The sequence below is a fragment of the Onychomys torridus genome, unplaced genomic scaffold, assembly GCF_903995425.1.
Source record: "Onychomys torridus unplaced genomic scaffold, mOncTor1.1, whole genome shotgun sequence".
Lineage (NCBI taxonomy): Eukaryota > Metazoa > Chordata > Mammalia > Rodentia > Cricetidae > Onychomys > Onychomys torridus.
Window position 1 is genome coordinate 2,297,106 of NW_023412870.1, and position 13,213 is coordinate 2,310,318.

The 13,213-nt window shown below is 51.4% G+C and overlaps 1 protein-coding gene across 1 annotated transcript; it reads left to right on the forward strand.

The window, feature by feature from the left end:
• Positions 1-4,968: 4,968 nt before the first annotated feature.
• Mucl3 (mucin like 3) lies at positions 4,969-11,478 on the forward strand. The gene is made up of 4 exons (XM_036176320.1): positions 4,969-5,050; positions 9,434-10,150; positions 10,343-10,929; positions 11,332-11,478. The coding sequence occupies exons 1-4, from the start codon at positions 4,969-4,971 to the stop codon at positions 11,476-11,478; spliced, it is 1,533 nt and encodes a 510-aa protein (XP_036032213.1).
• The last annotated feature ends 1,735 nt before the right edge of the window (positions 11,479-13,213 follow it).

Below are 13,213 nucleotides of genomic sequence, written 5' to 3' on the forward strand. Positions count from 1 at the left end.
AGCCTCCATCTTTGAGATTTTCTTTTTATTTTATGTGAGTGTTTTGCCTGCATGTATGCATGAACACCACATGTGTGCAGTGCTCACAGAGGCCAGAAGAAGGTATCAGATCTCCTGGAACCAGAGCTACAGATGGTTCTGAGCTACCGTATGGGTGCTGGGAATTGAACCCAGGTCCTATGGAAGAGCAACAAGAGCCCTTGACCCCCCCGGAGCCGTCGCTCCAGTCCCTCTGCCAGACTTTCTATGTGGGTGCTGGAGGTAGAACTTAAGCCCCCATGCTTGCATGGCAGACACTTTACCAACGAGCTCAGTCATAATTCTCAAATGGTACTGATGTGTGGTAGGTGCTGATCACCACTGCAACCTGGTGATATGAGCACACACTTCACAGAGGCAGCTGAGCCATGGGTGAAATGGCAGTGATAACCTCTAGCTCAGGGAGGTGCTGGAGTATCACATGAGTCATCCATGTGAAGCATTAATAGTGCTGAGCAAACAGTTGTACTGCTAATCACTGCCACTCTTGCTCAGCAAAGAACACTGAGGACCTGGATTGTCACAGGAGGCATGAGCCAAGAGCTGGCAGCTGGTCCCCGGGCCCCCTGATCAGGACATCCTACACACTTTTCATTTCACACAGACTTGCCGGTTTTGAGGGAGATGAGTTTGGGGTGCAGCTGTGACCCCTTACACTGCCACCACCAGGCTGCCAGCCAGCAATGCTCATGAGGGGTGGGGCTGAAATGGCTGAGAGCTTCTCTCTCTTTGGCCATTCCTATATCCTCTCCCAGAGTGGCTCCTTCCCAGGCTCCTGTGTCCCATTCACCCTCACTGGGACCACTTCCAACAGACAGCTTCTTGGGGTCGGGGGCTTCCTGACCCACAGAGTAGTGGGAAGTGAACTGTCAGTCACTGAGTGGGGGGATGGGATTCTCACCCTGACACTGCCTCCACTCCCATGTTGCAGGAAGGGACCCAACTTTTCCAACCATGTTTTTCTCATGCACAGAAGGAAGTGTCCTGGCTCCCCAATCTCAGTGCTACCAGCTCCATCAACTGGCCCTTGAGGCCCAGTTTGATATGGAAATTCCCAAAGGGAAGGGGAATACCACGGAAGTGGAGCCATCTGAAGATATGAGGAGTGGTGTGCACACAGGCACCGGCAGCTGTTGGCCACAGAATCTCTGCACTGTGGGGACAGTTCTCTGCTCTGGCCCCAGGGTTTGCATTTGGCTCTTTTATCTACACCCCAGACTGTCGTGGGGTGAGCAAAGGGAGACTCGAGAAATCCCTGCAGTCCTTAAGGACCACCTCTGGCTTCTGACACCTTCTGCAGCAAAGGCAATGTAGCCAGGTCAGCTGCCCCAGCAGCAGCTGAAGCCCTGGTGGTGGCTGTCCTAGTGGGGAGATGTGGACCCAGATGACATCCCTCAAGTTATTCAGGTAGCAGCTGCAGCCATGCCTGGCCTCACAGCTGACGGGTCCCAAACTCCTCTGCCCCCCATCTCTGCCTTATAGACCTCGTATGACTCCTTGGGTGCAATCTTTGGTGGCTATTATCATTGACCTGAGAAGGAGGCAATGGTCATTCTTTCTGGCCCAGCCAGCTCAGCGAGCTGCAAAAGACAAATCAAAACTATAGGAATCAGAAAAAGAAACAAAAAACAGCAGTTGGGCATTTAGCTCAACTGTAGAGTACTTTGCCCAGCAAGTACGAGGCTCGGCCCTGGGTTCAGTTTGCAACACGAGGCAGTGGAACAGGGGGATGATGACGCATGATCAGAAGACACTCTTTGGCTAGGGCAGGACCATCTCTATCCTATCATAGAGGGTATCCTTTAGATCCTTTACCCCCCACCCCTTCTTCCCATCCAAATCCCTTCTTCCCCAGACATCAGACAAGCTCTTTAGCCCACGACACTCTCCCACTGAAGGAGACCCTTCCCTTTCCTGGGCACTGACCACCCAGGTCCACCCACCCAACTTTCTCCCTTCAAGGCAGGTGGGGATGCCCTACCTTCTATGTGATGCCCCTTGGACCACTCCAGAAGGGTAATGGCCATAGTCTCCCTCCACTGGTCTCCCAGGTACTGTGGGCTTTGAGGCTAAACAGGCCCTGATTAAGGTCTGGTCTCTGCTGCTCCCCAGGTTTCTGCTACTCCCCAGGTCTCTGCTTCTTACCAGGTCTTTGCTGCTCACCAGGTCTCTACTACTCACCAGGTGCAGCTTGGCACCTCAGTTCCTGGTGACAGGCTCTTTTGCCTTTGTCTGGAAAAAAACAGGATGGCATGGCTGACCTCACCAGTTTTCACAGGTGAGATGTTTAACATGCATAAAGATGCTCAGCCACCATGTGACTGGCTCCTCTGTGTCCAACTCAGACAAAATTACTTCTTGTGACTGTAAGATGTCATCTTGGGCCAGGCACGGTAGTTTCTTCCTGTAACCTCAGCACCCAAGTGGCAGAGATAAAAGGATAGCCACCACCTGGGGGCTAACCTAGTCTTCATAATGAGTTCCAGGTCAACCAAGACAAGATACCATGATCCTGTCTCAAAAAACCAAAACAATTTAATAGCCAGACATGATGGTCCATGCCTGTAATTCCAGCACATGGGAAGTGGAAGAGGAAAGATCATGAGTTCAAGGTCATCCTCAACTACATAGCAAATTACAGGACACCTTGTCTTAAAGCAAAATACACATATGAGAGAGAGAGAGAGAGAGAGAGAGAGAGAGAGAGAGAGAGAGAGAGAGAGAGAGAATATTAAGCTAAGTAAAACAAAAGAAATTTTTTTTGATTGAGAGGATAGGGCTGGGGAGTTTGAGAACACTGGCTGCTCTCCCAAAGGACTAGGGTTCAATTCCCAGCACCCACATGATGGCTCACAACTGTCTGTAACTCTAGTTCTCTAGTTCCAGGGGCTCCAACTCTATTCTGGCCCCCATGGGCACTGCACAAAAGCGGTTCACAGACACACATGTAGGCAAAACACCCATACACATATAATAAAACGAACTTAAAAGAATGGCAGGTGATGAATCATTTGAAAAACCGAGAGGCTCTTTATGCCAGGTTCCTCTTCTCTAGACACCTGGATCTTCTGTGAGTTGTGACCAAAGGTGGGTGGAGGATGTTTGTTCACAAGCAGGTGGTTGAAGCTTATTCCAAAACAGAAATTCTTACCCTTGGCACCACTGACACATCAGACTGGATGATCTTCAATCTGGAAGGTGTTTCAAGCCACACAAATGGCCAGCAGCATCTCTAGCCTCCTCCTGCTAGACACCAGCAGCATGCACCTCACTATGACAAGGATAGCTCCTGGAATTGTGGAATCCCTCCCACCCCACCCACACCCCCGCCCCGGGCGGCGAAATGGGCCCTTCCCACAGAGAATCAGTGTTTGCGGGCTAGGGACCCTGGAAGAAGGCTGGTATAGAAGGCTAGCGGGAAAGGAGGTTGTCAGCTGCTCTTGAGTCAAGATGGAGCCACAAGGAAAGGCCTGTCTCTGCCTCAGTTTCTTTTTCCTGCAGGCTATATTGTCTATTCCACAGGCTGCCCAGTTCTGAGCTGTCAGTCTTTGTCACAACTACAGAGGCTCATTAATCTCCCGTTAATTGAGCTAATGGGCAGTTGGCCTCCTCTCCTCTTTTTCCTTATCTAGCCCTGCCTAAGGGCGTAGGCACTGGTCATACCAAACCACTAGTCCCCCTGAGCCCCAGCTGCCCCTGCTCCAGGCCTCCTACTCTGAAGACCTTTGCTCTCTCCATCCCCTCTGCTGCCCACTTCCCTCAGGGAGCCACAGCCTTGCTTCCAACCCACCAGGGGACCCACTCCTTTCTTGGGGTGCTGGGGTATGATGAGCCCACAGCCTTGCACATGTTAGGCAAGCACTCTCCACGGAGCCACATGCCTGGCACTGGCAAAGGACCACCGACCGACCGTCTCCTGCATGTTGGGCACTGCCCCAGAGACTAGGGCTGTGGATGTGATGGGGACACAAACATTGCCCCAGGATGCTCACAATGTAGGGGGCCTTCTCGTAAACCAGCTTTAGGGAGCAGTAGGGGCTCCTCTCTCCAAGAGCCCCAGTGGAGCTGACCTCAAAGCTAACGCTTGCTTTAGGTAGGAATGAGTGAAGTCCAGGTGCAGGGTTCAAAGGGGATGTGGAGGTGATTCTCATCCCACATCTGAGACCTTTCACTGAAGAGAAAGCGGGGTGGAACTTCAGGAAGCAGGAGGTGCACATTTCTGAGCTGGGGCAGATGCAGCTTTGAGGCAGAGAAAGCTGCGGGGCTGGGGTGGTAGGGGAGGGATAGGAAGGACAGATGTCCCCCTCGGCTGGATGTCAGACCCAGGGTTCCCTGCCTGTCTTGTCCCTGTCGCTGCCTCAGCTGTTCCCACAGCCTGTCCTATTACCTTACAAATCTGAAAGCAGCTGTCTGTGTGCAGTGGGCCACGTGAGGGTTGCCCCCTTCTCTGCTCTTTCACCTGGTTTTGGGGACACTCCACCCAGGGCAGAAAGTGTAGCCATGTATGAGTAAGGGGTGTGGAGCTTGGATGACGCCAGAGACGCAGGAGGGTGAGTGTGTGCCTCCTCCCAGAGCCTGGACCTGTCCAGTGCCCTGTCCAATCCTTCTAGAACATGAGCATTGGCTCAGAGCCTGCAGGCCACCCCATACAAGTCATTCCTTCTGCAGGGGCTGGACAAGGAGGCAGGTTGGCTACCCCACCCAGATCCTTTCCCTGTCCCCAGATCCCACCCCTTTGGTGGAACCCAGGTACCTAGCTCCATGACACAGCTGCGGTCTCCCATTATCAGGGCACCCCTGTGGGGTGGGGCAGCTCCATTTACTCAAGGCTCAGTTCAGAGTAGCCCCAGCCTCCATGACGTCAAACCTGACCCTTATAAGATGAAAGGACCCTGGCCCATGGTCCCTCAGCAGCCTCCCAGCTCTGACATGGCTCAGCTGACCAGTGGCTTCTGCTCCACGTTTGGCTTCCTCTGCTGCCTCTTCTTCCTTTCAGCCTCTTGGGAGGCAGGTAAGATGCCCAGAAAGGGAAAGGGGTCACCATGATATGGGGGGGGGGCAGAAATCATGAAGGTTCTATTTTCCATATTGATGGGGCTGGATGACCAGTCACAGAAATGAATGAAGGTGAGTGGTATGGATGGCTGGGAAAGGTTGCCTAGTGTGTTCACAACATGCAGGAGAGGAATCTCAATTCTGCTCCGTTTCTTTTGAGACAGTTTGAGGGGCTACACCTGCCCAGAGCTTCAAGCTTACATAAAGACACTGTGTGGATTTTAGTTCTAGGGGACAGGGGAGGAAGCTGGCACGTTCTGGGCACTTACCACATGTAAGGAACCCACTGATGCTCATGGTACTTGTCTCCCACTATCTCCTTAATATCCCCCAGAGGGTCAGTGATATCCATCTTCCAGTGGAGGAGTCATAAAGCTGGGGAGGGGGGGTTGTGAGGCAAGAGCACGGAGTGGGCTCCGGAAGGTTCTATGCAGACCCGGCTTCTCCACTTGACGCAGCCATTTAGCTCACCTGTCAATGGCACAGCAGGAAGGATGCTGGCAGCCTATGCCAGCGGCTGGGGTATAACCTGCACCAGGCAGCCCAGTGAGGTTCTGTCCCCATTTGAGAGGTGGAAAACATCCCAAGGCTTGGATAAGGAAAGTCTGCCTTGCACAAGAGATGCCAGGGAGGAGGTGGCATCGCTAGGTCGGTTCAGTTAGTTAATGGACGGTGCTGGGACAGGGGGTAGAGATGCCAACCGCAGGGGCACTTTGAGGGGCCTGGGCGTCTACAGGAGGGTCTTTATCATGTACACAAAAGTGCAAAGCTCCCACATCCCTAACAGACATGAGACCCCAGACCGGAGATCTGGGGGTGGGTACTTCTGCGGCATAGCAAGCAGCATCTTCTTCCATAGGCCCAACTAGGGTAAAGCTGGGCAGGGGCTCCTGCCCTGAGCTCAGGGTCTTGTTGGGGTCCCATGGGATGGCAGTGGTGGGAGCTGAGACTCTTTCAGCATCCCTGATAGACTTCTACAGTGTGCTCTGTCAGCTTCCTGAGCTGATGGTCGTGTTCCTACCCAGAGGGTCCTGCGGCAGAGCGCTAGAGCTGGCCCCAGCTTCCCTGTCTATGAGCCGACCTGCTTTTCTTCCCCCTGGTGTCAAGCTGCTGCACAAACAGAACAAACCAGTAGGGGGCGCAGGGAGCAAGCTCACCTCAGTCACCTGGAGATTTGCATCAGGACAGACAACAGCAGGGTGAGGCAGTAGTGATGGGTGTGGTCAGGGAGGGGTCCTGGGAGCTTGGCAGGGCAGAATGCAGGGAGAGGCTGGAGGGTACACAGCACATGTGAGTGGGATCGTGACAAGTGGCGGGGATGGAGGCTGGGCCAGGACTGGGCACATGGCTGTGTACAACAGAGAAGTCAGGGGGAGAGAGAAATCACTCGGGGTGAGAGAAGCCTCCTGGACTGTTCTGGTGTGGCCCAGCATCTGCCCCCAGGACCTGTTGGTCCCCATGCTCAGATAGGGCACAGAACTCCAGAGCCTGCCTGAGGAAGAAATACAGGGCAGCACCTAGATTAAATCACAGCAGGGAAGCTCAGGCAGGGGTGTGGGGACAGGGGCTGGAGATGTAGTTACATTTCTAACCAAGCATGCTGGAAGCCCTGCGTAAGGTTCCAGCACTGCACAGCTGTAATCCTAACTAACACTGGGGAGGTAGACGCAGGAGGATCAAAAGTTCAAGGCCTTCCTAGTTTACCTAGCTACTTCAAGTCTAGCCTGGACTATGTGAGAATTTGCCTCAAAATAAACAAACAACTTAAAAAATTTGACTCCTACCCCAGACTTGATGGCCAGCCATCTTCCTTCTTTGTGTTCATCTTGGGAAGTCACTTAACACAGCAGATGTCTCTCCTGAGTCTTCCAACCTTTAGAAGTCACAAATCTATCTATCTATGTATGTATGTATTTCTTAACGTGCATAGCAGAAGGCGGTGAGTATTCTAAAGTCTTTTCAACAATTTCCTCTGACAATTCAGTAAGGTTTTACGATGTTGCCTGTTATGGGAAGCTACTATTCTGAGCTTCCAAGCACTGAGGTGACTGGAGTGAGGACAAAGTTGATGGGGACAAAGGACTTCAACCTTGTCCGTCAATTCTGCAAGGCCAGTGGAATTCAGCACTCTGCCATGACTGGCTCATCTGTTCACTTTGTGGGTCTCCATCGGGCCCTCGGCATGTTTGAAGCATGGAGTGCAGTGGGAGCCTGGCCATGCCAGTTGGTTCGATCTCGATCCCCTCCCGACCTGTAAAAACGTAAGGTTATAACTTGCGCACCAGGGGTTTGTGGGAAAGATTAAATAAACAAGCGTAAGCAGCACGCTTCAGAGCACAGTGGCAGGGCCCTGCCCGCCCCCAAGAGACTGGCCTGGCTCACATGCTCAGTGCTGAGGTCTTAAGCAGTACTAGTCTGGGGCTGGCATCCCAGGATGTGTGTTTAAATTCTAACTCCACCTCTTACTTGCTGGGTGTCCCAGAGATTACCTAACCACCCTGAACCTGTTTCCTTGGGTATAAAGCTGGGAGAAATGAAGATAGTTCTTACCCTTGAGAGGTTCTTGGGGCAAATAAATGAGGCTTATAGGAAATACTGAACAAAGTTATCGCTGCTATTGCTAATGGGGGGGTCACTTCCTCCGTGATGGAAAAATGGGGGGGACTGACAGCTTCTAAGAGTCTGGCGAGGGTTGGAAGCTCAACCGTGAAAAAATACCTATGAAGAAATCAAGTGCCTGGCTTACTGTGTTAGCCTGCTGTAACTATAACAAAGTGCCTGAGATTACTAACCCATGAAGATAAAAATTTTGTTTTGGGTCATAGTTTTGGATGATTGCATCCATGAACAAACCAGCCCTGGTGTTCTGGGCCTGTTGCAGCCCATCAGGATGGGACTGTACGACAGAGTGAAGCCATTCACTGATCGGTCAAGAACAAGAAAGAGGAAGAGCCGGTGTCTTAATAGTCTCTTCAAGGGTATGCTCCAGGAACCTAACCTTCCTAGGCCCCGCCTCCTGAAGGTTCCATCTCCTCCCAGCAGTGCCAGCCTGGGGACAGGGCATTTCACTCCTTTCGGGGGCACCTGGAAAATGGTGCTCCCAATAACGGAGAGGAAAATGCCGTCAAAGGAAGGGAGGACGGAGCAACAGGGAGGCCTCCTCCTTGCACCCGTAAACTCAATTCCCTCATGGGACTTGGGCTTCTCCATCCTCACCCCATCCTCTCGTCCCATGCTTCTCTCTAGGACTGAATTCCCAGCCCCCGTTCTCCTCCGTGGGAAGGTGGGGGGACCTGCTTCTCGTGACTGGGAATGGATCCAGAGTCTGGGTGCTGCCCTGAGCCAACAGTGCTGACAATCTCAGCTATGTCTCTTTACTCCCTGGTAATCTCCGGGCTCTCGTTCTTCTGGTCAGAATCGGAGGCACATCTGTCCCTATCCAGTTGTGTTTCCACTGAATTAAGGCCCGTATCTGTCCACTGCTGGGGTGTTTTCCTTCACACCCTGTCCCTAAACAGAACCCCTCCCAGAATCCAGCTGCCTTGCCCACCACTGTCAGGACCCGCCAGAAGAAACCATTTTCTGCCAAAAGAATCACTCTCATCTATTCCCAGACATGCGTAGGAAGAGCAGGGCCCAATGTGGGTATATTACAAGGGCTGAACTACTACTGTATGCACCTCCCTCCACTCAGACCAAACTTCCTCACCAGAATGGAAGTTTCCTGGTTTCCTCTCCAATTCTCTCCCACCTTATCCCCCCTCACACAACCTTTCTACCTGAAGAGCTCTGCCAGACGTTTGCCTCAGTTTCTCCCATTGTCACATTTGGAATGGAAGTGGGATGTTACAGAAAGATTCTGATACGGATTCCTTTTCCTCTCAGCTCTTCCATGCAAAGGGAGTTCTAGGAAGGTGTGGTAGGAAGTGGGTGTTGATGGGTACACAGCGAGTGAAAGGTAATTGGAGGAGCTAATAACGATGTTTTTTGACTGAGAACGTGTCTACCCATGGGAGGACCACAAGAGTCCAAACAATGCCCATGGGGTATGAGGGAGAGACCATATCAACCAATGAGAGACACTAGGTCTAAAGAGGAACCAGGACAGATGCCAGAAGGCAGAGAGGAAAGTTGAGGAATGGATGTGGGGAAGGAGAGAGGCTACATTTTTGCTGAAGGTACAGTTTGAGCCAAAGTTCAGTAGCTAGAGGTGAGAATGGGATCCACAGTGTGGTATTCTAATGAACCTTCCTGAGGAGACAGCTGTGCACCCCAAGGATGCCTATGCAGAGGCAGGCAAGATTTCAGGGAAGTTTCTTATCTGTCTATCTCTCCACAGGTGCTAACACATTTCAAGAACTTCAGGAGACTGGTGAAGCTTCAACATCTGATCATTTACTCACCCTGACTCCAGGCCTTACTCACAGGGCTCCTTCTGCCCATGCTGATCTGGACTCAGGACAACAGCCTCCAGGCCTCCCCAAGCCTACAGCAACCCAGAAGCCCAAAAAACAGTGCAACAAAGTACACCTTGTCAAACCAGCTCATAAGCCTATAGACAACTCCAAAGCCATTGAATACCAAAACACCACTGTTCATCATGAAATGACTCCTGCTTTAGAAAAGAATGCCAGCAGCCAAAGCAAAGACCCGATGATCCGGAATGGACGCTCAGCTGAAGACCCCAAATCCACTAACACAGAGAAAGGATCAGAGGGAAGTCATGCAACCTCAGCACCCAGGAGGAGAATGACGTGTAAGTCTACAACAAGCAAAGCCAGAATAACGAGGAACTCTGGTACACCAGCCAGACCTGTGGACACCAGCGCTAGGCTAAGGACCACCTCACATAAACCCATATTTCCTTCCCATGACTCAGAGCTCCGCAGAGAAACCACATCTTCCTCGGTAAAATCCTCAGAAGCCCCAAGGACCTCATACAGGACTCCAAAGATCCCAGCAACACCAGAAGAGGAAGATTACAGGACTCCATTTGCCTCAAACAAGCCTGTCCAAGTGACTACAGAACACATCAAAGAGACCACATCAGCCAGTGAGAGGACCACAGGAGCCCAAGCAACACCCACTCGGTATGAAATAGAGACCCCATCAGCCAATGAGAGGACCACAAGACCCCAAGCAACACCCACGCGGTATGAAAGAGAGACCCCATCAGCCAATGAGAGGACCACACAATCTCAAGTGATGCTTACAGACAATGAAAGAGAGAGTGTATCGGCCAATAGGAAAACCACAAGATCCCAAGCAACACCCACTCAATATAAAAGAGAGACTATATCAGCCCATGAGAGGACCTCAAGCACTCAAGTGATGCCTATAGAACACGATAGCACATCGGCCAATGAAAAGACGAGACAAGTCTCAGTAGAGTCTACAGAACACCGAGAAGAGGTCACATCAACCACTCAGAAAGCCACAAGAGTCTCAGGAAGTCCCACAGTATTCTGGAGAAAATCCACACTGGCCACTAAGACTGTAAAAACTACAGGAAACCCAGAGAAAACAGTGGCAGCTTTAGTGTCCACGGGACCTCCAGTCAAGGCCACAGAAGACAAGTCCACTGCTCTCTCTCCTCATTTCCATAAAACTGAGAGCACACATCAGGGGCTCGTTGACTCTGTGACAAGTAGAACGGACCTGGGACTCATCACGTCAGAAGCTCATCACCCCCAGCAGAACGGCCACAGCTCACCCGGAGACCTCCAGGCTGCTGGGGGGAGGCAGGAGAGCAATTCATTCCCTGCATGGGCCATAGTTGTTGTGATCCTCCTGGCCGTGATTGTCTTGCTGATTTCTGTTGGCCTGATCTTTTTGGTAAGAGCAATGTGGTTGGGGTTAGGGGGACAGAGAGAGAGGTTGAGGAGAGATTAGGGGCCAGAGTTAGAATAATGAGCTGGGGTGGAGTGTGAAAACAGGAGAAAAACCACAAATCCATGAGACGTGAACAGCTGGAAGAGAAGGCTGTGGATGAGATGAAAGCAGTGTGTGACAGAAAATTTGGGAGTTAGTTGTAGTCTTGGGTGTGAAGGTGGGGTATAAGGACAAGGTGGATAGGGCAGAGGGGGCTGTGGGTGAAATCTGGGACTCTGTATTGGATCCAGGTCTGGAATATTGGACAAGCAAAGGAAGGGTGAAGGATCAGAGAGAAAAGCTCCAAGGGTGGTTGACGAAATCAAACAGCTGCCGATGATCTTACTCCTTCCTCTGTGGTCTCAGGTTGTCTGCGCATCTCGAACACGCCCTGTGCTGGCCCAGAACTCAGAGGATGCCGACTTCGAAGACGGAGGGGGCCACAATTCCTACCCCGTCTACCTGATGGAGCAGCAGAATCTGAAACCAAACCAGATCCCTTCCCCTCCGTGATCTTGAGACCTGCATCCCCAGCTCTTCCAGGCTTTGCCCCATTCCTGGAAGATGAATTAGACTCATGACTCCAACTTCCTGGACTTAGAAAAGACAGCTGTTATCCCTATCAGCCACGTTCTTCACTGACTAGTTGAGGAGCAAGGTGGTAAGGTGACAATGTACATTGGGAGGAAAGAGAAGAGTGAATAATGCACGCGCTCTCCATAGAAAGTGGGGTGTGAGAATAAGGCATTTTATGGACAGGGGCGGGATCAGTACGAGACCCCGGGGCACCTCAGAAGACAGCACCCCAAGAGTGAAATAAGACCCTAGGGGCAGGAGGAATGGAGGCAAGTATCCCAGATTTCAAAACTGATTTAGAGGGGCTGGAGAGATGGCTCAGTGATTGGTAGTACTGGCTGTTCTTCCAGAGGACCTGGGTTCAAGTCCTAGCACCCACATGGCAGCTCACAACTGTCTGTAATGCGTGTTCCAGGGGATCTGACACCCTCACACAGACATACATGCAGGCAGAACAACCAATGTACATAAAATACAAATAAATTATTTTTTAAAAACTGATTTATAGTAATTCTGTCCACCCCTACTTAAGGTGCACACACTTTTGAATTTCCACGATGCTAGATCATATTTTTTTAATTAAAAAAAGGGCTCACTGGGCAGTGGTGGCACACGCCTGTAATCCCAGCACTCAGGAGGCAGAGCCAGGTGGATCTTTGTGAGTTCAAGGCCAGCCTGGGCTACAGAGTGAGTTCCAGGAAAGGCGCAAAGCTACACATAGAAACCCTGTCTCGAAAAACAAAAAAGGCTCAAGAATAAAGGAAGATTGAAGTGTTTTCTTTCCCATTCTCTCCATTGCCTGGAGAGACACCCGCCCCCCAACCCTGCAAAAGAAACTCCTCCACCCTGTGGCTCTTCCCTCTTCCTTGTGAATCCCTTGGCTATTCTGGATGTCTGTGGTGGACTTTCTGTTTGTGGGTGGGTACATACCCAGTGTCCTCATCACCACCCTTCTCTGGTGGTGCACCCACTCAGCAATTGTATTCCTGCATCTTTCACCAGTCAGTGCCGGCTTCTCGCAGGGTCACCGGCTTCTCCCCGGCGCGGCCTCTCTCACTCTCCCACCATGCTCTGACTGTCCGGATTTTACCAAGTTAATGGCGGTGTGCTTTGGGGATTTTCTTTCCAATTTATCCCATCCTCTACCTGGTACTGATGGCTTGGGGGGGGGGGGCGGGTAGTAGACAGTGGACAGGTGCCCTCTGCTGGGCTAATGTAATAAAGACTAATGCATTTGTAAGGTACAGACTCCAGACTGTGGAATCTCAGGTGGAAGACTCGTGTCCCTGGTCCCGTGGCCTTATGGGTGACCCTGGACAGGGGAGTTTGGAGTGAGAACAGGAGTTCTTTGGAGGGCCAGAGAGAGGAGACAGAATTTCTATTGTTTCTAAAATGGCCATTTCTGGCTTTAGGTAAAAGCTCAGTCCAACTCACTGTGGATTTATCTGCCCTGTGACAAAGTGAGGGGGGTGGGGATTTAGTATTGATAAAGTTTTTTTTGTTTTTTTTTTTGTTTTAAGATTCTGTGTGTTTGTGTGTGTGTGTGTGTGTGTGTGTGTGTGTGTGTGTGTGTGTGTGTGTGCGCATAGGCAGTTGCCCACAGAGGCCAGAAGAGGGCATCAGATTCTCCTGGTGATGGAATTACAGGTGGCTGTGAACCACCCAGTGTGGC

Bases quoted from the DNA above. Each gene is read 5' to 3' on its own strand.
- Mucl3 (XM_036176320.1), top strand. From the start codon at position 4,969: ATGGCTCAGCTGACCAGTGGCTTCTGCTCCACGTTTGGCTTCCTCTGC. The intron at 5,051-9,433 runs GTAAGATGCCCA...ATCTCTCCACAG, and splicing joins TTCAGCCTCTTGGGAGGCAG to GTGCTAACACATTTCAAGAA. The intron at 10,151-10,342 runs AGAGGACCACAG...CGGCCAATAGGA, and splicing joins AGAGACCACATCAGCCAGTG to AAACCACAAGATCCCAAGCA.